This window comes from Eschrichtius robustus, chromosome 9 (genome assembly GCF_028021215.1).
Source record: "Eschrichtius robustus isolate mEscRob2 chromosome 9, mEscRob2.pri, whole genome shotgun sequence".
NCBI classification, from domain to species: Eukaryota; Metazoa; Chordata; class Mammalia; order Artiodactyla; family Eschrichtiidae; genus Eschrichtius; species Eschrichtius robustus.
Window position 1 is genome coordinate 113,572,585 of NC_090832.1, and position 27,917 is coordinate 113,600,501.

The following is a 27,917-nucleotide window of genomic DNA, read 5'->3' on the forward strand; positions in this document are numbered from 1 at the left end:
AACTGCAAGAACAAAGAAATATTCTTCCTAAATTGTATATGCATTGAGTTGATACAGGTTTACAGTTTTATTTCTTTACAGCTTCCTCTTGTGATGTTACTATGACTCAGATTTTCTTTCATTGTCATGTTTCAGCAATCTTCACATAAAGACTAATAACTGTAGATAAAGATGTGTTTAAATCAATATCTTACCTCACATTCTTATTCAAAGGATGTTTAAGTTTTAGTTTCTAGATCAGGAAGAGACCTAACTTTGTGGAGGGATTAACTAGGGGAGTTCACATGGTATAAAACGTAACATTTTTATGATTACAGCTTTGGTGGTTCGTTTTATACTTGATTTCTTCGGAAGGTCCTTTAGTCCTATAGCGACTCATTTGACTCTGAGATATATTCCGCCAGGGTGACCTCAACTTGTAACTGGTAATAGCTAACTACCGGTAATATTCTTCAGTTGAAGAGAACCTGTGTAATGGAGACCTCAACGGTCTGCAGACGGTTCCATGCCCACATGCCATCTTCATGCAGCTTGAGGCCTTACGAGTTAGAGTTATGCCTTAATCCACTTTCCAGAGGTGGTGGAGGGCCCAAACTTTTCCCAAGAGTAGATGTCCAGCAGCTTGCACTGGTTCAGGAATGAAGGGAGCTGTCCTTGCTATGGGCAATGAGAAGAAAAAGTGACTGAAAATAGTATCTTTATTGAAGGATGAATTCAGAAATCAGGGAAAATCCAAATTAAATGTCCATTCCAAATGTGGCTGGGCAAAGAGAGGAAAGGTAAAATCCATGGAAAAAGGGGGTAGCATGTTGGGCTATGAGTTTGGGGCACATGGAAGGAAAACCCTAGAGAGATTCTGGGGACACTGGTCATTCAGGATGGAACCACTCTTCTAAGGGCCTATGACTTTTTTTGGGAGGAAGGAACCAGGAAGGCTGCTATGCCAGATTGGACAATAGTAATTTACAAGAAAAACAGAGGGGGAAAAAGCAAAGAGCTATTGTTTTCTTGATTTTTGTTAATGTTAACACCTAATTCTAAAACACATGGCTAATTAAAAGTATTATCAGATCAAAACATGGCACTTGTTCAGAATGTGTTTGGAAAAAAACTTTAAAAACCAAAACAAATCTCAGAGTCTAGTAACTTAAATTTGAACTTAAAGTAGGCTGTTTGAGTAACAGCATACCAAATGCCCTGTAGTACTAGTATTATTTACGACAAAAATTCCATAAATATCCATAAATTGCAAATCTTTATTCCTCTTTACCTTTCTTTTGACTTACCAAAATTGTATTTTTGAAAAATTTGTGGTTTTTTTGTGTTAAAATTATGCTTTGCCTAGGTTTGCCTACTTCCTTTATCATCACTAAACTTTAAGAAGTATATTAAGCATAGTGACAAAGCAATTTAATGCTGCAAATAAAACCAATATTGTCCTATATTGTCTTCAGTCTTGTGTAAGGACAGTGTGATTGTTTGGCCCTCCAATCGCTTCACTGGTTATCCATATAGGAAAAGATTATATTCTGTGAATAAGTATCCCAAACATTATTACACCACCCAAAAGAGATTTTATTTATTTTGGTTTCTCCAAATACTAGCCCAGGGACTGACTTACTGTTGTTTGATGACCAGAAGAAGGTTATTCTCAATAATATTTAAGAATTTTCCAAAGTATATCCATATATTAGTCAGAATTCTCCAGAGAAACAGAACCAATAGGATATCTGTAGGTACATAGAAATCAATTTATTTTGGGAGATTGGTTCATGCAATTTCAGCAGCTGAGAAGTTCCAAGATCCGTTCTGTGCAAGCTGGAGGCCCAGAAAGCTGATGGTGTCATTCTAGTCCAAACCCGAAGGCTTGAGAACCAGGAAAGCCGATGGTGTTAAGTCCCACTTTGAATTCAAAGACCTAAGAATCAGGAGTGCTTGTGTCCAAGGGCAGGAGAAGATGGATGTCCAGCATAAGCAGAGAGCATATGCACCCTTCCTCTGACGTTTTGTTCTATTCAGGCTCTCAATGGATGGGACAATGCCCACCTGCATTGGTGAGCGAGAGCTTTACTCAGTCTACTGATTCAAATGCTGGTCTCTTCCAGAAATACCCTCACAGATACACCCAGAAATGTTGTTTAACCAGCCATCTGGGCATCCCTCTCCCAGTCAAGTTGACGCATAAAATTAACCATCGCAATCCACTCGTACCAAATTGGGTAATATAAATAATAATCACTTACTATTCACATTCTTCATGTTATCCAATTTGATTCTAGTATATGTAAAGCATGACTACAGTGTTGTGTCAGATATGTCCAATGTTTTTGGACAAGGACACACAGAGAGAATAATTTGCAGTGACAACTTGTAAACTGTGTGAGTTGGCATTTGTTTTATGTCCTAAGTCCAAATATTAATTATCCAACATCGAGCTTACACACACACACACACACACACACACACACACACACATACACACACATGCTTGCAGGCTCGCAGACACACATACACAAGCATGTTAGTGATAAATAGAGACTAGGTAACTAAGAAAGTTTGTTTATTGCTTATGCCCATTTTTTTTTTCCAGTGGGTTGGAATAAGACTCCTTAACGACGGGGGTGGGTGGTGGTGCGATGAATTGGGGGATTGGGATTGACATGTATACACTAATATGTATAAAATAGATAACTCATAAGAACCTGCTGTATAAAATAAATAAATAAAATTAAATTTAAAAAAAAAGACTCCTTAAAGAACTTCAAAAAATCATCATGTCTTGTAGAGACTACGAATTTTTTTTATAAAGCCTGTATGCCCAGCACCTCACTTTTCCTGAATATATATAAGCTCTTGAAGAAAGAGACAGAGTTGAATAACCACAAATAAAAGAAAGACCATACAATTTAATAAGAGAGTCTCAGAACCTTGCAGATAGCTTATTTTATTTCAACTTTAAATAGTTTTGGGCTTTCTGTTTTCTGGTTCCTGGTTTTGATAGAAAGGGTTGGGAGCAGAGATGGTGCTGGTAGAATCACATACATAGCAGATAGAATACCTGAAACAATAGAGAAAAAGAAGTTCTGAAAGAATCTGGCAGATTGGAGCCCATATGTTGGGAACAGCATTATTCATCAAGATAAAAGTTTCTGTAATCTGATTAAGATGGCAGGACAATGAGTGACATGTCTTGGAAAGATTTTCTTCCAAAATAATTCAAATGAAAAGTTTTGAAGCTTCTTTTATCTGAAAATCTGAAAAGTGTCCCTACCTGTATCAGCTTTTTTTTTTTTTTTAGAGATTAGAGTTTATTTATTTATTTATTTATTTATTTATTTATTTATTTATTTATTTATTTATTTATTTTTGGTTGTGTTGGGTCTTCATATCTGTGCGAAGGCTTTCTCTAGTTGCAGCAAGCGGGGGCCACTCTTCATCGCGGTGCACGGGCCTCTCACTATCACGGCCTCTCTTGTTGCGGAGCACAGGCTCCAGACGCGCAGGCTCAGTAGTTGTGGCTCAGGGGCCTAGTTGCTCCATGGCATGTGGGATCTTTCCAGACCAGGGATCGAACCCGTGTCCCCTGCATTGGCAAGCAGATTCTCAACCACTGCGCCACCAGGGAAGCCCTGTATCAGCTTTTTTTTTTTTTTTTGGTATTTATTTATTTGGTTGTTCCAGGTCTTAGTTGCAGCAGGCAGGCTCCTTAGTTGCAGCATGCATGTGGGATCTAGTTCCCTGGCCAGGGATCGAACCCGGGCCCCCTGCATTGGGAGCGCAGAGTCTTAACCACTGTGCCACCAGGGAAGTCCCCTTGTATCAGCTTTTGATAACTGAAATGCTCTTATATGCTAACTATGAGCAGGTTGGTATAAATGTGAGCATGTTCATTGTGGGAGGGAACAGGTCCATAGCTTTGATCAATTTCTCAAACGACATATGACCTCAAAAATTTATTAACACAAGCCTTGGAAAAAAGTATTCTATGATCAAAGAAAGATGTTAAACAAGCCAATGCATTTATAAAGTAATTGAATATTTTTCATATCACATATGAATATGACATTCAAAATAGACACATGATAAATTACAATGAATAAAATTTAGTGAGCACTTAGTAAACACTACTAAATAGCTTATATAATTACTTAATAAATGAATGAATATGAAAAATTGATGTGCTACAGAGAGATTTAAATTTTCAGTATGCCTCAGTTTATCATAGAGTTGTATTCTACATGCTCTAAATATGCTGTACAGGCAAGTGATCGTCTTCAGTGAAAAATGTGAATTTTTCAATATATTTTTAAAATATTTATTATCGATTATGTCAGGGGGACTATATCTTAATATTATTTAATGTGAGTTCAAGTTATTTTTCTTCAACAAGAATATTTCTTGAAGAGTGTTTAAACTGACTTTCTACCCTTTCTCTCCAAACATTTTCTCTTCAGTTCTTTTCAGCCCCATTCTTCTCTCATCACTTTCCTGAAATTCCCCTCAGAAAAGCCTTCTGGAAACTCCCAATTGCCAAATTAAACCCACACTGCCTCTTGAAACTGTCCATTCTTTTAACATTTGTGTATGTATTATATTATAAAATAGAATTAAGGGATAAAAATTACTCATGACTCAGAGATATTTAGAATTTTTGGAGGCAGTAACGTAAAACAAAGCAGAGTATGCACTGAAGGGGAGACAAGCACATTGTTTGAGGCCCAGCTGTTTGCAGTTCCCAAGACAGAACAGGATGTATGCGACCTCACCTGATCGGAGTGACAGGGCAAGTGCATGGATGACAGCTGCTCTAGAGCATTTGTCTAAAGTTGTGGCAGAGTGTTTTATAGTTTTTTATTATGATTTTAGTCATCTATTTTCCATAATCACTTCAAGTTGTGTATTGTGTTTGCTTTATTTATTGGTAAGAATAGCCTATTCTTTAGAAATTAAGTGTTTTAGTTTTGGACTTAAAACCTGAATTGTGTTCACCAAACTGAATTCAAGGAGGATATGTCATGTGATGAATGTTGCAGCCCACTGACTGTGTTCAATTAAAAACAAAAAGAATTTATTTCTTACTATAAGCAAAGCCTTTCCTTAGTGATTCAGGCCATTAAACGAATAAGCTTCTCATCTACAAAGAGTTTGTAATCCAGTTGTGGGCATAAAACAACTACGTAGATGAATAAAATACCAAACGCACTTTGGTGTGTGTCATGGAAACCAAATGTTAGAGATTCATTCCGAGAGATGTTGTTCCATGTAAGGAACTAGAAAATGTTCTTAAAGAAAGAATCATCTACAATCAGTGTAGATGTTGAAGGATGGCTGGATTGTTGACAGTCCAACCTGAGGCACAGTGAGTGGCAAGGAGATGGTGACATTCCAGAACATTATGTCACTAATGTTTCTAATGTTTGTCACTAATGTTTCTTTTAGCAAAAACAGTATAGAGTTGTCCAAGTTGAGATAGTGCTTAGGGGATACGTGGTCTATTTTGATAAAGACACCTATGTATGGAAGTAAAGGAAATGAAATAAACTTGGAGAGGCATGCTGAGACATGGTGTAACATGATTCCTGATTCCAAAGACAGTAGGGAGCTCCTGAGGCTTCATGGATGGGTGAGAGCTGTGCCTTGGAAAGACACAGGTTACAGCAGAGATAAAATTTGTTGAGATTGAAACATATTTTAAACACAGAGACCAGAAGGCTTTTTATAATAAACCTTGCAGGAGATAATGAAGACTTGAGTTAGCGGTAGTAAGAATAGAAACCAAAATGTAGTTATCAGTTTGAGACTCTGAGGGTAGAAATGATGGCATTCTGTAACTGAATGTGGTGTCAGAGAGAAGGGAGGAATTGGGATTATATTTATTCAATGAACATTGAGAGTGTCTTTCACATATTAATGTTTAGATGCAAATGTACCTCTCAAGTGGAAAAATAAAATGTGGTCTTGGGTTTTGGTAGAGAAGTCAAATTGATGATATACCCTTGGTAGTCAACTGCATACAAGTGATGGTTGAAGCCAGAAAAGCTTTTTCAATTATCAGGACAGTAATAAGAGGGGTAAGATGGAAGATGATGCCTATATTTAAAATGAAAAAAATCCTGACTATGTGTGGTGATGGATGTTAACCAGACTTATTGTGGCCATCGTTTCACTATATATAAAAATATTGAATCATTATGTTGTACATCTGAAACTAATGTTATATGTCAATTATATCTGTATATATGACTATGGAGAGGTCTCTAGGATATATTATTACCTGAAAAAGTATGTATAGTAATAAACCAAGTTAAGAAATATATTTTGTTTGCAAATAAAATTTACACATTATACTAGGAAGAGGTCATGTACGTTATAGAATAGAAATCAATGTTGAGGGAAAAAAAAAAACAACAACAACAACAAAGAATCGTTACAGGTATCAGAATAAGAATAGTCAGAGGTAGTAGGTATAAGGAGTTCCAGAACAGGGCAGTAGAAAATCAGTGGCATGTAATTAATAGGAGAGAGAGAACATTTCAGAACAAATACTGTAGTTAATATCAATTGCTAATAAAGTTCAGAGTAGTGGAGTTAAGAAAAATCTTATGTGATTGCTGGTGGTAAAACATAAAAGTTCTCCAGGAAAAGTGCAGACACAATGAACAAGATCTAAATTTCCAAGCTCTTTAGGTGGTTTCAATGGATTTACCCATAACATTTTGATACAATTATCTCTAAGGATTTAGTTTGCACAGATCAGTGTTGCTACATCCACTTAACACTATCTCACAACAGTTCCTTAGGAGCTCTTCAAAGTTGACAATATCAAATAAAAAAGGAATATTGTTAGGCTAAGAAAGTCTCAAGATACAGAATATTAAAGTTATTGGCTGTAAGGAATTTCAGAAGTCACCCCTATATACACCCTTAGAGATAGAATATTCTGGAAAGTATAGTTTCAGTTTTTCTCTAGTAATCCAATAAGGCCAGTGCCTTGAAAACATTAATGTTAAGACATTTTTCTCTGCCAAGCTAAATATCACTGTCTTCTTGGTTTAGAAATATGAAATGCTGGGCTTTTCAGAATGAACATTCACACTTGGTGTTTTCTGAAATCGAATCCAAATTCAATCTTAACACTTGTTTAACTTCCTTTCTTTGGAAAAAAGATGCCTGTAGTGAGTTGACACCGAGCCTGAAAAATACACCATTTAACATCTTTTTGTTGTTTATCTGTAGCACCTGACGTTGCTTCAGTCAGCTAGACTTGAGTCTGGAAGTGTCAGATTCTACCTCCTCTGCCTGGCTCGCTACACTTTTTCTTGCTAGACTTGTGAAGCAAATGGTGTGTATTTCTGTAGGTCAGAAAGAACAAACTAAAAATACCTGTGTGTGTGTGTGTGTGTGTGTGTGTGTGTGTGTTTTAATGATACTAACATACTGGTTCCCTTGAGAAAATAAATAGTTCAAGCAGCATTTTAAAACTATGGCTTGGAATAATATGCGGCATTGAGTTCTTTGATTATTTCTCACTTAATAGGAATTATCTCATTGCATTTTCTATGATACAGTTATTCCAAATGGTTGGGGTGAAGCACTCTGGGGAGGCTGCTGAGAAAGGGCCATACCAGACTCTTCTAGTGGTAGGAAAGACATAGTCCTTATGGGGATATGATGGGCTCCCTTCCACCCAACTGAGAACCCCATTTAGATGCTCCCTGGTGTTGGTGTAATAGTTTGGTAATAACTCATGGATTTAATTGGCTTTAAGAGGGTGCCAGGTTCTGTTTTAGGTTCTGGGGATTTCTCAGTGAACAAATCGAATGAAGCTCTTGCTCTCATGGAACTTGTGCTTTGTGGCAGGGACAGATGTCAGTCAAGCACCCTCTAACATGCCCAATGGTTCTAAGTGATGTGAAGACAAGTCATCAAGAAGGGGGACAGAGAGGGGAGAGTGGAGGGGAGGGATGGTCGGGAATAAGTGCTAGTTGAGTATATACCTGGATGCCTTGAGACCATGAGGCACGGTGACATGTGGGGACAGACTATCTCCATCAGAAGGAACCAGCGCAAAGGCCATGATGCGTCCACGAGCTTGGCATCGTAGAGGCCTGGAGGAGGCCGCTGATGGTGGAGTGGCTGACAGAGAGGCTGTGAGAGGTGGAAGGGGAGTAAGAACCAGACTGTGGAGGGCGTTTGACTGTAGGTCTCTGAACGAGATGCAAAACCACTCAAGGATTTGAGCAGAAAATCAACCGGATCTGGTATATGTCCTGAAAGGACCATTCTGACTATGGACTGTCGGGGGTATGAGTGCATACAGGGCGACGGGAGGGTAATTATGGCAATAGGCCAGGCGAGAGAGCTCTGTGCTTTGGACCAGATTCCAGGGGAAATAGTGGGAAGAGGCCAGATGCTGGAGGTATTTTAATGGTACGTCTGACTGGGTTTACTGATGGCTAGAAATAGGGTGTGCAAGAAAGAGATTGTCAAGGGAATGTTTCCACTACATCTCCAAGAACCCAACTACAAAAACAAGAGAGGTTAATTTCCAAATCTCTATACTATAAACAAATGTCATAAACCTCCTTTGGTGGCCGTTTAAATGTCTCTAAAATTTAGGATCCAAAGCAATCTCTTTGGTTTATTTTTTCCTTAAAGTATTTTCATCGAGATATAATTGACATATAACATTGTATCAGTTTTAGGTATACAACATAATGATTTGATATATGTATATATTGTGAAATGATTAACATAATCACTTTAGTTAACGTTCATCACCACACATAGGTACAATTTTTTTTCTTGGGTGAGAATTTTTAATATCTGCTCTCTTAGCAACTTTCAAATATATAATAGACAGTTGTTGATTATAGTCACCATGCTGTTTCTTTTTTATGTAGTCTTGTTCCTGAGTCCAACACAAATACTTGCTCTTGCAGTTTAAGCAATTCTATCCTTTGAAGCCATGAGCATTCTGTCATCATTACACCCTCTGAATCCTTGGTCAAAAGCTAGAATGAAATTGTTCATTAAAATGACTTTTTTAAAGCTGACAGATTGAGCTGCCAGTTAACACATGAAATAAATTCTACCTTTCCTACCATTTTTGTATTTTTTCTTCTATTTATAAAGTCCTGGGACCTCAAGAATGGAAGAACACTATGGATCAACTAAGTCCAGCCATAAACTTGTCAGCTTCATCTTACTTAAACTATTTTGTATTTTTTTAGTTTTTTTTGGAAAATAAATAATAAATAAAAGTTTATTATCCAAGTTGCAAAGGTCTTTGCAAAGGTCTTTGCAAACCTTTATCTCTCCAATTTAAAAAAATGTTATTTCTACTAGTAATACTTACATAATTACAACCCTGGACCTCAACATAGAAAACCCTCATCATGTCACAGTGTTTTAAATTAACAGTAGGTCTGTGTTCTTTTAGAAGGTAACTGGGGTAAAAATAGTTACAATATAGTTACATATAATAATGGTTACATAGTTACGTAATTGTTACATAGTTACATAGTTCCAGGTTTATCTATCTAATCTGCTTTATACAGCCATACTCAAGGACACAATTATTCATGGAGTCATTATTAAATAGTACTTCTTGTCCCTGAAAAAACTTGAACTAGAAAACATTGTTACTAGCTGTTCTTTCTCATTTTGAGTAACCTAGATGCCCTAAACTTTCCCTCTAGTGCCCCTGTACTCTGCCAACTGCTAGCTCTAATCCTAACTACTGCTCTGCTGTGAATCTCTCACATGGTCTCTGGATCTTGAATAGTTTTTACTTCTTTACCCTGGTTTAATTTACTGTTAAGAAAGAATAGAGTCTTTTCCATTATGGTTTATTACAGGAGGTTGAATATAATTCCCTGTGCTATACAGTAGGACCTTGTTGTTTATTCATTCTATATATGCTAGTTTACATCTGCTAATCCCAAACTCCCAATCCATCCCTCCCCTGCCCCCCAAAAATATGAAAAAGAATATATATTAAAAAAGAAATAATAGAGAGTCTACATGTTGCTACTTGGCATGCCTCCTTTCTTATAGTACCTTATGTGTACATCATCTGAGTATCCATTTAATGAAAATTCCTTAGAATCAGACAGTGACTGTTATTCTAAGAAACCCTTTTCAGAAGTGCCATTTGAGTACAATGCATAGGAAAATGTTTTTATTTGTTTGTTTCTACTTTTATTCCTCAGGCTTTCCAAGAAAAGCTTTGGTAAAGCATCCCTTGTATTATAGAGTGTTTCCCAAATTAACGCTTTCACAAATACTCAAGATACAACCTTGCTGCCAGAGCGTTAAGGACACCCACGCGATGTGTTCTCATCAGTGCTTTCCATTCAGAGTGGACGCATTTTTATCCCTTTGCATCTTAGTAATTGAAAGTTAAAGATTTGTTTCATTATCTTGCTCAGCCAACCACACGCTAACCTACTTCTGTCATATAAAGAACTTCACTGTAGCTTTTGATATGACTCTAGGGAAATCTTACTCATGTATTCTGTATTTCTGCATCAAAGTAAAATGAGGGTTAACCTTTAGATGCCTGAATGATGCTTTTTTCTGAATCTTTTATAACATATCTTGGCCAGTGAAAATTTTGTGAACTTATTTGTCATTCATTCGTTCTCCATCCCTTCAGTAACTGTCTGGGGGAGAATGCCTAGGTAAAGACCAAATCTTTGGCCTAGGCCCATCATTTCTGTTGGATTTTATATTTACAGGGAAAATGCTCATGGTCTGAAGTAACCTAATGAGGTCACACAAACCTCAGTAGGAAATGTACAACATACACTGTCACAATGATGCTCAACAGCGTAGAAGCAGGAACAGGAAAAGCAGAGGCCAAGCTGGCTTCTAGCATAGCTGTGCATATCTAAGGAGGAAGAGTTTAAAGCCTAAAGGATGACATGTGTGTTACAGAGACGGTGAAGAGGTATGTCTTAGGGCTACATCTTGGTGTATGGGACATGAATTGTGGAAGCTGTCCTGAGATAGAAAATCACAATTTCAAAAATTAAGATTTCTGGTGAGAATGCAGACAGAGGTCTTGGGTTTCACACGCGTTGACACCTAGACCTAACCACAAACATTTTGGATTTGAGTTTTAACTATTCTCAAAAACATGAGTTTCTGCAGAGAAGTTACCGTGACTTTTGTGCCCTCAGGAAGCTGTGAAGAGCTTTGCCTAAAGGAATCAGTGCTTTGCCTCAGTCCATCAGCTGGGGATCAAGAGGAGGATTCCAATCAGGGAAAGGCTTTCAGAGGTGGGATTAACACAGGGCCATGTTGGAAAGTGGATGGCTTCCTAGTTCCCTGCAGACACTGCCTCTAAAAGATGCTGGAAGGATAGGTCTTCCCAATCTGACTTCATTCTTCTGTTTGAATCAGTTCCTTCGGAATCTAATAGACTCACACTTATAGGCTAGAATAGAAACATAAAACCTAAAGCCAACTAAACACAACATTTGAATGTTATAAAATAACATGTCTGGTCTCTATTGGTTTATGCCATAAGGATTTGTAATCACTAAAATTGTCACACAGCAGGCCATCTTTCTGATTTTGCTGTTCAGCTGTATTAGAAGGATGTTGCCGTGAGTTTGTGTGAATATGAAATACAGTCCCATTTTAACTGTCTCTATGGCAATAATTGCTTATCTCTATGGCAATAGCAGTTTGCCTCTACAACAATAACCAGTGAAGAGAAAAGAAGTACTGATTCCCTTTTAACAATTTTTTCTTTTTATAGTTTCACCTTTTCAAATGTCTTATTTTATTTGGTTAGACCAAGAATTCTGTGCTAAATTGTTCCTCTTCTCCATTGTTTCCTTCACTGAATTCCAAAAAAAAAAAAAAAAAAAAAAGGTTCTCATCTGAATTTGACAGAAAACTCTGACCCAGATTAAAGTTAAAGACTGATACTCTTTTACACAGTGGAAGCGGGGATGCTGTTTTGTATCCAAGAAAACACGCTGGCTTTCGAGCCCAACTGGCTGCAAACCTTGGCTATATCACAACTAACTGACCTTCTGCAGATTATTTCATCTCTAAATCCCTCAGTGTGCTCCTTTCTAAAGTAGAGGTAATGATATCTTTCCTGAAGAGTTATTGTAAAGAGTAAAGATATACACATCATCTGGCATGTAATAGGCCCTCAGTAATTGGTAGTGGACAAATGTAGGGCCAGATGTGGGCTCTGCTACTGATAGGGTATGTGACTTTGGTCATGTCACTCCATCCCCATATTCACAGCCTGCTCCTCCAGGGAGCTTCCAAAGTTGCTACCTAAATTTAAGACCCTAAGCTTTTGGTTGTTGTCGTTATTTTTAATCTCAATAGTACACTTACTATTTATTTAACAAAGCATCCAGGATCCCAGACTTCTAGGTAGTTACTGTAACTAAATCTGGAAAACCACTGGTGCCATGCCTGTCTGTTTGGAGATAGTTTGTTATGCAGTTGTCTTCTGTAGTGTAATGACACTAATGGCCCACAAACATTTCATTGGTACTTGTACTTTGCTATCTTAAGAAGCTCCTCTCTTCCATGTATTTATTTGTCATTAGTCAAATCCTAGCTCTCCTGAATGATTTATACGGAAGAATTTTTTCGGCTTTAATTTTATAATTTCTGCCCCTTAACACGTAATCCATCACCTGCAAAATTGTACCAACTGTCTCTATAGATGCATTAAATAATTCTGTAGTGCTAAATCCTCCTGAATTCATAAATGAATTAGTTCTCTTTTGTCCTTAAATAATGTCTTTTGCATAGTCCAGAATATTTGTCTGCGTTTGTTGCCCACGTAAATTTTTCATGTGAAGAACTTTAACTTTAGAAATGTAACTAATGACTTATGTGGTTAGTTTAATGTGTTTTCTTTAATTTTATTTTCTGTTTTGGTCGGTGGCATATGAATACGAGAGAGCAGGTGTGAATGAGTGTGCCCTTGTGTATATGTCCTAAAATATTTATCAACCGAAATGCAGTTCTTTTAGATACCATTAAAATTCATACTATGGGCTTAGGGGAAAATTCGTGTTTTTTCCTTTAAAGTTACATCAGAGAATGAAGATACTTTTTAATAAAAGTTAAACTGAATTGAAAACCCAATAATAAAAGGCTGTAAAGGCCACATAACCTTATATGCTGGACAGTAATTTTATTCAAGTTGCAGCTGATAACTACAAAATAGGATGTTATAGTCGTAGCGACTGAACAGTTCTTACAGGAATGATTTACATTGGATAAAAGTTCATGTATCCAAATAAATATTCTGATATCAAATAAAGCTTGATACACTGAAATTATTAAATGGGCTCTAAAGTGCAGTAGGGATACAGGGGGATATAGTTGGGACGAAGATACTGAAACGTTTCCTTTGCCACTACAAAACGTTTTAATGGTCAACTTCAATATCCATTTGGGCTACTTTATTACTTTTTGAAGTATTAACCTTCCTCCTTTTGAAGAATCTTGTCTTCATTATTTGAGAGCCTTAATTGCCCTCTCCTTTTTTCTAGGAAGTCTCCTTTTGCTTTCCCCAAACTCATTGCCTGATTAATTCTCTTTTAACTTTCCCTAACTCCTTCAATTTTTTCTTTGCCTTCCCTAAAATGTAATAACGTTTTTACTAAAGGGGATAACCTCTATCATCTTTAAAATTTATTCCAAGAATCCATAATATTTCAAAAATATCCTAGTAGATTAGAAATATGTAATGTTTACTTCTAAAATATCAATTTCTTAAGAGCAAAGTAAGTATATTCTTGAGCAGTACAATTTAGACTACATAGGCAAAGCAAAATTGTAATTGGTTTGTGTGCCCTTTTTAATGACATATAAATTTTTGTAGTGAAATAGAGCACTCAGTCTTAGAGTGTGTGTTTTTATGTGTTTGTGCGTGCATGTGTGTAGTGAGGAAGAGTAATTGTTATTTGGGGATTATTTGGGGTTTTTTGGTTTTATGATCCAGAGACCAAAACTGTTTTCTGAGCTTGAGGGGAAAGAAATGACGTTCACAAACATAGAGCTCCTGTATTCATTTTCCTCCCAACAGTCATTCTTTTTGTTGTTGTTGGTTAGCTATCTTATGTAGAGTCGTGTGTGTGTGTTCACCCCAAGCTCATGATTTATCCCTCCCCCCCATGTTTCCACTTTGGTAACCATAAGTTTGTTTTCAATATCTGCAAGTCTGTTTCTGTTTTGTTAATAAGTTCATTTGTATCGTTTTTTAGATTCCATGTATGAGTGACATCCTACGATATTTGTCTGTCTGACTTACTTCACCGAGTACTATAATCTCTAGGTCTATCCATGTTGCTGCAAATAACATTATTTCATTCTTTTTTATGGCTGAGTAGTATTCCATTGTATAGATGTACCACATCTTCTTTATCCATTCCTCTGTCGATGGATATTTAGATTGCTTCCACGTCTTGGTGGACTCTTGGGTGGCCATCAAGGAGGAGATAAGGAGCCAAGTTTAAGTTATGTTTTGGAAGAGAAACAGTGAGCACAGTGATGAATGAGCTTCTGGCAGGTGAATATGGAGGATATCTTACTATTTAGTGTCCTGAGAAAAGGGTAGGTGGAGGTACCCTCTTAGAGATGGAAAAGGCTGCTAAGGGAAAGAATATTTTGATGAAGAGTGGGTGGAAATCAAGAGTTAAGCTCCAGAGATGCTACACTGGAGATGCCTGGAGACATACCATTGAAGAGTTGAAGTAGGCAGGTTTGGAGTTCAGAAGAAGAGTTCTTATACCCATTCGGCCCATACTGAAGATATTTGTGTTAAACAGGTGTCTCACCAGGTTGTAGTTTCTTTCTATGTAAGGATTTTTTTCTTTTTAAATTTTGGATCTTCCATGGTGTTTTATACAAGGCAGAGAATGGTTGAGGTGGCGGATAAAAGGAAATTGGCATATGTCATGTCCTACTGTGTATAAGAAATGAGCTGTTTTTGGCTTAATCCTCATGAAAGGCTATTGACATTTTACAGATGGTCAAAGTAAAACGCAATTAAATGACTTGCCAAAGATCACAAAGTAATTGGAAAACCAAGTGTCTTTGTCTTCAGACCCCAAAGATATCACATTAAACCCCAGTGCTTGCTAGTGAGCCTTTGGAAAACCTCATTCATTACAAAAAGTTACAGGGAGCTGTGTCAAACCTACTAGATGTTAGGACCCTAGTACATATCAGTAAATAGGGAAAATTCCTTTCCTTTTGGAGCTTATAGTGCAGTGTGTGAGGCTGATAATAAATCAACATAAAGCTGGCTAATATTTACCTATGAATATAGAGCCATAAAGAAAATAAACAGGTGATATAATAGAGAGGAATGAGGGAGCTGAACTTCTTTAGATTGGGCGGTTCAGACAGACCAAGCTAAGGAAAACACAATTTAGCAGACACTCGAGGATAAGAGTAGAAAAGAATATTCTAGTTGGAGAGGAAGAGCCCTATGGTGGAGAGGAAAGACCAGGGGCAGTGAGCAGGACAGTGGTTTGGCCGTGACCCACAAACAGGCAGGCGCCAGCCATGCGGAGCCTGGACGGCCCTCGTGTGGATCTGGATTTTACTCTAAAAGCACTGATGGGCCACTGAATTATTTCAAGTGAGAGAACAACATGGTGTGATTTACATTTTTAAAAGTTAACTCTGGTTTCTGAGAGAAGGACTTGAAGGAACAAGAGTGGAATCAAGGAAGCCCGTCAGGCGGCCCTTGAATTAGCTCAGGTGAGAGACATTGGAGGCTTCCAGAGGGATCTGGAAAGGAGACAGAGGGAAGAAGCATGGTGTTGACGGATGGCTGTAGGAAATTCAGGAAAACCAGGACAGCCCTTGCGTTTTTGGTTCAAACATCTGAGTCCCTGGTGGCACCTTCTAGGAAGATGGAGGAGACATGCTTTGGTGGCAGGAAATCAAGAGTTTTGCCCCCAAAAACGTTTGTTGAACTAGAGAACCACAATATTGGTCACATCAGATAATTGTTCTTCTATGATTAAATACCACATTTTCTTGCATGACCATTCAGTTATGAATTGCCTGGGGTGGCTTCCAGGTCCTCCTAGCAGACTCGGTGGCCCTCAAAGCTGAAAATATTTACTTTTTGACCCTTTATAGGAAGTTTACCAACTCTGCAGTAGAGCATGGCCAGAACCTAATTTTAGAGTATGGTTTTCCTTTTTCTAAACCAGTGGCCCTTTTCCATAATCTTTATAAAGCCTTTGACTTCTTGTAAAGCCACGCTGGCATTATTAAAATACATCTTTCTGTTTCACAGTTAGTTTACTATTGTGGTTTATCTTTTTCTCTCTCCATTTATTTTTGGTGTCTTTCCCTGATTATTTCTCTTTATCCTGTAAAAGTGAATCTCTCCTAAACTACACTTCTCAGCCCCTTTTCTGTCATCTTCTTGATGTCTGCGCAGCTCACTGTGTCTCTTCTGCAGGTGTCTGCACGGAGGCCAGCCGACCAAAGAAGCTTCCACTATTTAGTCAAGGTCCCCGACCCCACTCACCGTTCTCTAGCAGATCATTTACTGTTACTGACATTTGATCTAGCTCTGTTTGTTTGTCCCCTGTCTCTCCCCAGATACCATGCTGGTCCCATGAGGGCAGGGACTTTAACTGTTTTGTTCACTGGTGTATTTCCAGTGCCCACACCTGTGCTTGGCATGTGATAGGTACTCAATTGATATTTGTTGAATGAATGAATCTGTCCATTGTATTCTCTCTTTTGGGGGGAACTTATCCATGTCCACATTATCAACTATTACTTCTTTTTTAAAAAAATGATTTTATTCATGTATAATTGATTTACAATGTTGTGTTAATTTCTGCTGTACAGACACGTGACTCAGTGTATGTATACAACTTCTTCCATATTCTTTTCCATTGTGGTTTATCCCAGGATACTGAATATAGTTCTCTGTGCTCTACAGTAGGACCTCATTGTTTACATTGCTTCTAACTAGAAGACAACCAGTTTACATCTGTAAGTTATAAATTTAATCATGCTCCAGATCTCAGATCACTTAGCCTAAGGTGTCATTTCCAGCCCTTTGTTTGACTGCTTCTCTACCTAAACCTTCATGCTCTATTAAAAACGTTACTCTTTTTCTAGGGTGCAGTAAGTTCCCTCACCTCATACCCAGACACTGCTATTCTGATACTTCTGGAACATCACAGCCCTTTTCCAGGCTCTGGGTCTGCACAAGCTCTTTCTTCTTCCCCTAACTTATACTCAGCCGTCAAACCACAGCCCACATTCTCCCTCTTCAGAGAGGCCTTCCTTGGCCGACTGATCATGTGCCATCTCATCAGTTATTTCTTTCATGCCACCTGTCACAACCTTGAATCATCTGAATTGTTTCTTCGCTAACGAACTATGTGCATTCCCCCACTAGACTGCGAGCTCGTTAAGGGCAAAGACTTTGTGTCTCTTGCTCACTTGCTAGGTCCTCAGTGGTAAGACCCTGCTTGCAACACTCTCAGGGCTCAATAGAAGTTTGCTGGATGAGTGAATTTCCAGACAGAACTCTTGAGTCTACAGTGATCGTTCTCTTGTCAAGTCGTAGCACTTGGCATTGCTAGTACTCTTCTGGGGATGGATGATCACTATCTCGGGAAGCCCTGGGATTGTTGACTTCGGTTGTTGTTTCCTGACTACATGGGTGCTTGACTTCTCACAGGTTCCTGCCTCACTCCCCTGGTAAGGTTTGAATACCCATAGATATCAAAACAATACATCACACACACACCACACACACAGTGCTGCATACACAAACGCTCTCATTTGTTTTTACTTGGTTTATTATCATCTAAAGGTCCTTGCTCTAGGAAGGAAGGACAGGAATACTGTTCTTCATTTCACTGGTTGGGAGAAGAGGGAGAATTTACTTCCTAAAGCATTTTCTTTATTGATTTGGTTTTACCATTCAGGTATACATGCAAAATTGATTTGCATATAATTTTGTTTTGTATTTGTGTGAGGAATGAAATCATGAACTACTTGTGTAGAGAAGATGAAAATTTATAAGTGACATACCCTTTTTAAAACCTGAAAGAAAATTGGTATAATCAGGTTAAATTTCCCTCATTAAATTTTACATACCATAGAAAGAAAAAGGCCATCAGAAAGAACATGGAATAGTTAACAGAAAAAGTGCAGAAAATAAGATATTTTAGAATGTATTTCTCTTTAAAGAAAGATTGTAATATTTAAAAATACTTTCTCCGATATATGTCTGCAACATGGGTAGGCAAACCTTTTCTGTAAAGGACCAGATAGTAAATATTTCAGGGTTTGTGGACCGTACAGTCTCTGCTGTAACTGTTAAACTCTGCTCTTGTTGCCTAAAAGCAGCCCTAGGCTTCATGTGAATGAATGGTGTGTCTGTGTTCCAATAAAGCTTTATTTGCGGACACTGAGATTTGAATTTTATTTAATTTTCACATGCCAAGAAATACAATTCTTCTTTTGATGTTTTTCAACCACTTAAAAATGTGAAAACCACTTTTAGCTTGCAGACCATCCACAAACAGCTGGTAGGACAGATCTGGACCGTAGGTTGTAGTTTGCCTGTCCCTGGTTGAGAGAGTTCAGCTTGAACAAGGGTGGTGTGTCTGCCTGGGGATGTACCATGTAATCATGTAAACATGTGTGTCAGCAGGATGACATGTTGGGGAATAGGAGTGACCTGAGAAGAAGCCAAGGAGATCCTCCGTAGAGAGCACTGAAGTCTGGCCAAAAGGCCAAGAGCAGAAATAAGAAACATGCCTTGTGCTGCAGAGGCTCCCAGGCTTTGAAACAGGCTCATGGATAAAAAAACAGAATCTGAAGCTGATAATTCACAAATAATTCACAAGTTTTTCGATTTTGACGCCAGAAAGGAATACACAAAATGGTTAATTATTTAAAGTTTCACTATGTATAATATGTCATTGGAAACTAGCAAGTTGAAAAAAATCTTTGACTTGCCACATGGTTACTTTCTTGACTGCCTATCAAGTTTGTCTACTTTTTTTTTTTAAATTATTAATTATTTATTTATTTATTTTTGGCTGTGTTGCGTCTTCGTTTCTATGCGAGGGCTTTCTCTAGTTGCGGCAAGCGGGGGCCACTCTTCATCGCAGTGCACGGGCCTCTCACTATCGTGGCCTCTCTTGTTGCGGGGCACAGGCTCCAATCGCGCAGGCTCAGTAGTTGTGGCTCATGGGCCTAGTCGCTCCGCGGCATGTGGGATCTTCCCAGACCAGGGCTCGAACCCGTGTCCCCTGCATTGGCAGGCAGATTCTCAACCACTGCGCCACCAGGGAAGCCTGGTGCCTAGTTTTGATCTTCTGTTGGGCAAGAAAGATAGTTTTATTTCCTCTGATTGAGTCACTATGTCCGTCTTTTATATTTAGTGCAAAAATATTACAGTAAGGCAAAGTAAATTTGCTGTTTATGTGTTAGGCATAATCAAACTGCATCCCACAGTACAAAATCCTATACTTCTGAGTAGGCAACTGAGATTTGAATCACAATGCCACCATTTAAGTGTCCTCTTCCTCATTTAAGAAAGGAAGGTACAGATAATAACAATGAGGATACTGACAATACCAATACCTCCTAGGCTTGTTTTAAATATTAATTAAGGTATCATGTTTAAGGCATCTGGCCAAGTGCTGTGCTAGAAACAGGGCCTAGCACAGAGGAACCACATGATAAATATGTGCTGAATCAGTTAAGGAATCAGTTAATGACAGTGCCAAGGCCATGGCAAGTGTGCAATAAAATCAGCTGTGCTTCCCTTCCCTCCCAAATACCCTCAGTAGTTTACAAGCCACTCAGCATTGCCATAGGAAAACAATGGCTTCTTAAGCTGCTAAGTGCCAGGGGGGTCACACTACATAGAGGCTCTGCTCAACCCCCATGTGCTTGATATGGGTTCAAGAGCAGAACTGAGTTCCCTTTTGTTTTTTTCTTAATTATTTTATTGAGGTAGAGTTGATTTACAATGTTGTGTTAATTTCTGCTGTACAGCAAAGTGATTCCGTTATACATAGACATACATTCTTTTTCATATTCTTTTCTATTATGTTTGAGTCGCTTTCTAACACACTGATGCAATGCATCATTTCCTTCCTCCCAAGTTTTACTTACAGGATTTTGAAACTGTGCAGGTGACCATCTAGTAATATCGAGTGATGTTTTCCACAAGCAATTCCATTTTGATAACTGGCCAATTTTCTAATATTGGTGAGTCAGGACCCCGTTTGTAAGTTGTTCCCTCTGAATCGACATGAGAAATGATGCAAACCTTAAATATATGGGAAACATCAATAGAAGGAAGCAATGAGAAGGACTGCTTTTAGGGCATCCCGTAAACAGCTTCTTCTTCATCTGCCCCCGACCATGAAGGGCCTATGATTATTAGGTGTCCTCCCTTGGGAGTTCCCTCCACTCATTATAGAATGTAAGTCACTGCATTAAGCACTTAGGTCGGTGCTTACAAGTAGTGCTTTTGAAGTTCTCTGTGCAGTCTGTGGCCGTGGCTGCAACGGAAGTATTGAATTTGTCATTCACGATGCAGCCAATAGATTTTTAACCTGACTGACCTTGGATAGCCAAATAACCAGAGAAGGCACCCTCTTGCCTCTGGCAGAAGCTATCAGAGAAAAGGAAGGAAAGGAGGGAGGGGGGAGGGAGAGAGGGAAGGGATAAGTAAAAAGGAAGGCTTATTCACTCCCTAGTAGTGCATTAAAGTACTAAAGGATGATCTCTATTTATTTTAAGTGCAATTCCTGCCTTTGATCATCTGAATATAGTCAACATAAAGTTTTGACTATGTAATCCCATGCCTAAGGTCACTGAAGGACAACCAAAACAGAATGTTTATTGTAAAAGTCAAATACTTTATCATACTATGGACATACAATGAGGTAGTTCCTAAGTTCCCTTGGAAGTGATTATGAGAAAACCTACTGGAATAGCCAACACTTCCATAGGGCCACCCATGCTCCAGGTCCTAGTTAGGCACCCAACTCCCGCGTCTTGGCCTATAGTTACTTATTTCATCCTCCAGCATCCTAGTGAGGTAGATAATATTATTATTCCCATGGTACAGAGGAGGAAATTGAGACACAGAGAGGTTAGGCAATTTGCCCAGTGTCACACAACATATAAAATGAACTTGGAATTTATCTTCTAAAATGAGACTTTTGAGAGTGAAAGGGGATGCTAATTATGATTGTACAAAATATCAGAGGTGAACTGGCACCGGCCCTAAAAAACTAGGACATCATAGTTAGCCTAAACTACCAAGGACTTGAATCCAGGGCCCAGATCCAGAGTCCACACTTACCCTACTCTGGTAAACTGCCACCTACCTCTGCTGGCCCTCATTTGCCCATTCTGCTGTTTCCTACACCATTTACCTTACACTTTCACTCTGTAGCATTTTCCTTCCAGATGCCTTATTTTTTGTCATTATATCTTTTTTTAATTGAAGTATAGTTCATTTCAATGTTGTGTTAGTTTCAGGTGTACAGCAAAGTGATTCAGTGATATATATACTTATATATTCTTTTTCAGATTCTTTTCCCTTATAGGTTATTACAAAATATTGAGTAGAGTTCCCTGTGGTCCTTGTTGATTATCTATTTTTTTATATATAGCAATGTGTATATGTTAATCCCAAACTCCTAATTTATCCCTTATTTTCTTGTTCATGATGCAACTGATTCAACTGTAGTGGGCCATTCACATTACAAGGATGAAAAGGACAAGAGTCCCCATCATCCAGGACCTCAATTAATAGGGACAAAGGGCTGAAACCTCATGATTTTCCTCAGGAACAGGTTAGAAGCACCACCTGCTTTGATGAACCAAAGGAGAGCTCAGTGATTACAAAAAACAAAAGCAGAAGAACAGCTCATGTGCTTTTAGGCCCATTTGCAAAAATTCCCTTATGCTTTCTGATGAGCAAAAATCTATACCGAACATCAATCCTTTGAGAGCTTGGCCAATAACAGACACGATGCTGTCAGAGGATTTTATGCTGTATATCCAAATGCAAAATGAAAGCATTAAAAATGCAAACTGAAAGTCAGCTGGGTTTGTTCCAAGGTTTATCCATGATGAGTCACCTATTTTTATTGCATAAGAAATCAAATCTAGAGTTGTAATTAAAACACGATACAGTGAATTTAGGGTAGTTCTTGGAGCATTCAAGATGTGCCTATTTGTTCAGGGACATTGTGTGCTTTGAGATTTTTTTTTAACCACTTTAATCTTCTGTAAGAAAGACGTTTTCTCAATTTTTGAGGAAAGACGCTCTATCATCTAAACACCCACAATGATTGGTTTTAATGCAACAATTGTCACAGAAGCAAAGTACGTAGATTGTGCCCTCATACTTTGCACTGATGTCCTTTGGCAGCACTAGACACATATGTACTCTAGACATACTTTAAGGCATTCTTTTTTTTTTATTGAAGTATAGTTGATTTATAATGTATTTTTTCAGATTCTTTTCCTTATAGGTTGTTACAATATATTGAGTTTAGTTCCCTGTGCTATATAGTAGGTCCTTGTTAGTTACTATTTTATATGTAGTAGTGTGTATATGTTAATCCCAACTTCCTAGTTTATCCCTCCCCCACCCCTTCCTCTTTGGTAACCATCAGTTTGTTTTCTATGTCTGTGAATCTATTTCTGTTTTGTAAATAAGTTCATTTGTATCACTTTTTTAGATTCCACATAGAAATGATATCATAAGCTATTTTTCTTTCTCTGTCTGACTTACTTCACTTAGTATGATAATCTCTAGGTCCATCCATGTTGCTGCAAATGACATTATTTCATTCCTTTTTTATGGCTGAGTAATATTCCATTGTATATATGTACCACATCTTCTTTACCCGTTCATCTGTTGATGGACATTTAGGTTGCTTCCATGTCTTGGCTATTGTGAATAGTGCTGCTATGAACATTGGGGTGCATGTATCTTTTTGAATTATGGCTTTCTCTGGATATATGTAAGGTATTCATTTTCAATCTTACCTCTTTTGAGCTCCCTAGTTCCCTAAAGACTAACTGCATTTAAATTTTGCCTGAGGATTTTGGAGAACTTCAGTGAAGAAGGGAAGGAATTCAGGATTGGATTGGTCCAAGTGTCTGGTACAGGGACTGAAAGAAGGAGAAAATAAAAGTCATCTTTAAATCATTTTTGCTGTATGGAAATAGTTTTTCATGTTAATTAATCACTGCAGGGTCATGAAGAACCGCAGTGTCACCTTAGGCATCTTCCTAAGTAGGTTTAAGGTAAAGATGTACAATTTTAAATACTGCATATTTTAAAGAACATGTATACTGATAATTTGAAGGCTAGATTTGAAGCTTATCAGTCTGTGAAGTCATATCCCTTTTCATAATGTATTTATTGAAAATACCATCTTACTTTATGGACTACATATCTACTGAAATTAATGAATACATGTTTGTTTTTATATCCTTCTGATGCTCAATACTATGCAACTTAAAGGACTTCTTGCAGAAGTTAGTGATCCTAATTGATTTTTATATTCCTTTAGTCTAGACTCAAAGGTCGATCTAATCTATATAGTCATCATTTAATACCCAGTATACCTCCAACTGAAAAATGAATGCATTTCGTAATGTGAGATACATGCATGTATAATTATCTCATTTTTATATTTTTAAGAATAAGATATTAGACCAGCATTTATTCAGAATAAAGTGATATATAATTGATACAGAATAAGCTTCCTCCATATGTTATTTATTCCTTTTGCTTATTTATTTTTGTTTTCTATCCAATATATATAGAAACAGAGGAATTATTAGACCTCAAGATCCAACAGTTTATCTCTTGTTTGTTTTCCTTTATAATAGAAACCAGAAATCAGAAAAACCTTCATTTCTTTTCATCAGTTTTTAGAGCAGAGAGGTGAAATAAATTTCCTCTAAACACCAAGACAACCAAAGTTAGAGTCAAGGAATTTGGAAGTAGATGAACTTAGTTTTGCATATTGGATAAAGCTTGTAGGGCCCTTAAGAAAAAGCATGCTACTAATGTGCTGATCTGTCCATCTGTATGCACTGAAGGCTTTGGACCCTTTAGGACACATGAACTGGGTTATTTCTGGACAACCAAGACTATATTGTTTGAATTATTAAAGAAACTAAAAGAATTAGAGATGTTGTCCAAAAACAGCCTTTCACATCCATAATAATTTATGAGTTACCCAGCACCCTCTTTCCTTCAACATTTAGTTACAAAATCCTTTTTTAAGCTTATTATGTCAAATTACAGGCCAAATGAAATTCTATCCTATGCTGAAAATGGATGTGTATAATTGCCTGAAAGAGCTTTAATAAAATATAGTAATACATAACCAGTGTAATTTGCAACTAAGCCAGTGGTATGGTAATAGATTTATACAACTAATATTGTTAAATTCTTAATTTTCATCCTCTCTTGTTTTAATTACAAGTTTCTTTTGAATGAAATCCACTTATGAGGTGTCTAATGGTTTCTTACTTCACCTTTCTTATTGGGATAGCTTTTAGAGTTTCCTCATCATATTTCCATTTAAATCTTCCAGGGAACACCTGAAACTTTAATGTGGAACAAGTATGGACCTATGTAAAAGCTCTACAGATTACATTTCTTAATTGAAACTGTGTGCACTCAATAAGTGCTTGAGTGTTTACTATCATAGTTTGGTTATATGTAGTTACGTATAGATGTGTATGTGTGTATATATATAATATATATAATAAAATATATATTCAGGCATTACCAAACATATTATTCATTAATTTTCTCAATATATATTAAAATACTTACTGTGAGTAAAGACAGAATGCTCCATTCACATATACACATTTATTATTTTCAATTGTGGGTGTGTATTTTAAGAATCGTTTGTTATTACTGTCCTATTCGTTACACACTTCTGCATATTATATTGGCTCTGTGGTTATGGCATTTTTAGTGCTTCATTATTTGAATCCTGACAGTCTGCCTCCCAGAGCAATGTGTTTGTTTTTCATGTCTTCGTGGTATCCCATCTCATCCAGGAAATATTTGTTCCAAAGACAGTGTTCAGAGGTAGGCGCAGAAAACTTGCTCTGAAGACAAAGTTCAGAGTTAAATGAAAATGTCAGTCTGTGAATCAGGTGTGTTAATCAAAATATTTAACAAAAATACAGTAGGGGATTCTAACAATGGGAATGGAGGCCAATCATGAACAACCGGGATGGCCGCACCTGTCCGTGCTCGTGAGAATGTCCACCCAGCCACTGACCATCACTGTATGATGCCTGCTGAAAGCAACAGAAACCAAATTAATAAGGAAAAGTCAGCAGCCTAATGAATATCCTCTAATTTGAAGGAATCAGCATGTTTTATAGCTCTGATAAATACAATTAGGACTGGAAATTTTATTTTTAATATACTGCAAGGTTTAATTTGATCAATTTTGATAACACTGAAAGATTTTAGTTGACATCATTACTTCTTTCTTCACAGTGGCTAGCATTCAGAAGCTTCCCGCAGCCTCTGTTCTAACAGACATCAACTTCCCAATGAAAGGACGGAAGGGCATGGTTGACTGGGCAAGAAACTCAGAAGACAGGGTGGTCATTCCAAAGAGCATCTTTACCCCCGTATCATCAAAAGGTAAATATGTGAAATAATTTAAGCCTCGAACAAAAAATTTATAAGTTCAATTTAATAATACACTTGGCATAAATTCCCATGTATTAAGCAATTCAGGAAACAGTCTGCAATCACGACTCTAAGCTCATTTTGTAACTATAGAAAACCTAATTTGGGCTTTAAATCTGAATTTACTTGAGGAAAGGATCTATTAAAATAAAAAAATAAAAAAAAAAATACAAGTGCAAATTATAGACCCGAGCTTGTAGGGGTCAAATTTCAGTGCTGGCAGTCTCATCCCAGTGTAAAGCACTTGGCCTAAGATTTTAAGTTTAGGTATTGAAATGTGTTGGATTTTCCATTCCATGCAAAATAATTGTTTCTGCCTCACTTTTTTAAAAAAAAGTTGGTATCTAAAAACAAATCTAACAAAAAATTAAGTTTTAAGCACATCTTCAGTAGCCTCTAAAATTTAATGGCCCTTTTCAAGAGTGACATTGTGGTCTTAATTCTTACGTTGGAAATTTTGACATTTTAACTGAGAGCTCCAAAAGAGAATTGGCTCTCCCCCATATCATTGGGAATTTAAACTCCTTAGCCGTAACTACAGCCGCTTCTTGTCTCAGCCTGCAGGAAAGTTACTTCATGACACAAAACCACTGAAAGTACATCTTCTGGAGCTACAATTAATGCATGCAGTGTGTGGGCTCACTTGCCCGGCACGGTTAAGAAGGCATTTCTTATACTTGGCTTTGCATCAGCAGATACTGGAATCCCCTTGTAATTAGGAGATTAAGGTTTTATAAGACAGTATTTTTCTTGCTGTTTTGCTAATATTTTTAAATTTTATTCTTTCTAGAATTAGATGAATCATCGGTCTTTGTTCTTGGAGCAGTCCTGTACAAAAACTTAGATCTAATTTTGCCCACTCTGAGGTAAGCTACAAAGTAATAAGCTGTTGTAATCTCTGAAAATTATTCCAAATATATGAGTCTAGCTCATTCTATGAAAATAGTCAAAGTTTGGTAATACAAAGGGCTTTTTTTTCTTAAATGAAATAGAAAATACCCATTTAATGAACAGCTTATTAGCATATTGTGCATTGCAAAACAACTAGGAAAGACAATTTTGGTTCCTGATTATAGCCGTGTAATTCTTTTGTAACTAATCATGACTTGCCTTAAGACCAAGGGAAAAAAAGTAAGAAAAAGAAAACCTCAAGGCTCTATAATAGAATGGATCATTTTAAAATGAATCTGTCTTCTCCCTTTATTTGTACTTACTTGTACTGTTCATCAGCATTACATGAAATTAAAGGAGTGTCATGATGGCGGGGAGTACTTGGTTTTGTTCATCTGCACAAGATCTCAATTTGCCTCTAGATAAATATTCAATTACAGTTACATTAAGAAAAATGTTGTTGTTCAATTAGAGGATGAATTTTGGAAGAAATCCATTGATTTCTTTCCTCCCAGACATTAAAAAGAAACAATTACAGATAGTAATTCTACCGACATTAATTTATTTGCTCTGCCGTCTTAACTATTTGACCAGATTGTACAGAAAACATGATACGCATCTCTCTGGATGGTGCTGTTCTCACTCTTGGTGACCTGTTTCCTCCACCCCACCTCACTGTGGAGGACTGAGACAAAGTTGTATTTTAGTTAAATACAGCCACACGGCCGTGAGCACGTACCCACAGCCTCATGAATAAAGCTTTAAGTTTTTCAAGAGGAGAGACTGCGAATGATGTGTACAGTTATACCAGGGGCCTAACAAATGGTCTAATAAATAAAAACAATTAGAGTTCAGCCCAGCAGGAAAAGGTCTCCCAAGGAAGCAATAACAGCTGCAGTTAGTCACGATTATTTGGAGAAAATCTATGTGCGGCGAATTATTATTATAGTCTGTGAATCATCCAGAGGGATGTTTTGACCACAGAGACAACTCTGGGAAATCTAACTTTCTTTAACACCCTTCCTCTCTGGATGGAATTTGGGTTTCCTGAATTTGAATAGGTTTGTGTTTGGTTTTGTTCTACTAACAGATTTTCAAAGCTAATATATTTACTCTGAACTTTGCCATAGATTTTATTAAAACACATTGGTCTGTACGAATACTCACAGCTAAAATTGATTTATAGTTACACCAACTCTATTGCTGTGTATGTTTATTTGAGGGGAAATGTGCTAAAGTTAAAAGTATCCAGATAAGG

The 27,917-nt window shown here is 37.4% G+C and overlaps 1 protein-coding gene across 1 annotated transcript in view; it reads left to right on the top strand.

Moving 5' to 3' along the window:
- Positions 1 to 27,917, top strand: part of ADGRB3 (adhesion G protein-coupled receptor B3) — a 784,426-nt gene that overhangs the window by 397,525 nt on the left and 358,984 nt on the right. Inside the window, exons 12-13 of the mRNA XM_068550879.1 lie at positions 25,571 to 25,720; positions 26,559 to 26,634. Of these exons, the coding sequence (XP_068406980.1) occupies positions 25,571 to 25,720; positions 26,559 to 26,634 (226 nt within the window). The remainder of the gene's footprint in view (positions 1 to 25,570; positions 25,721 to 26,558; positions 26,635 to 27,917) is intronic.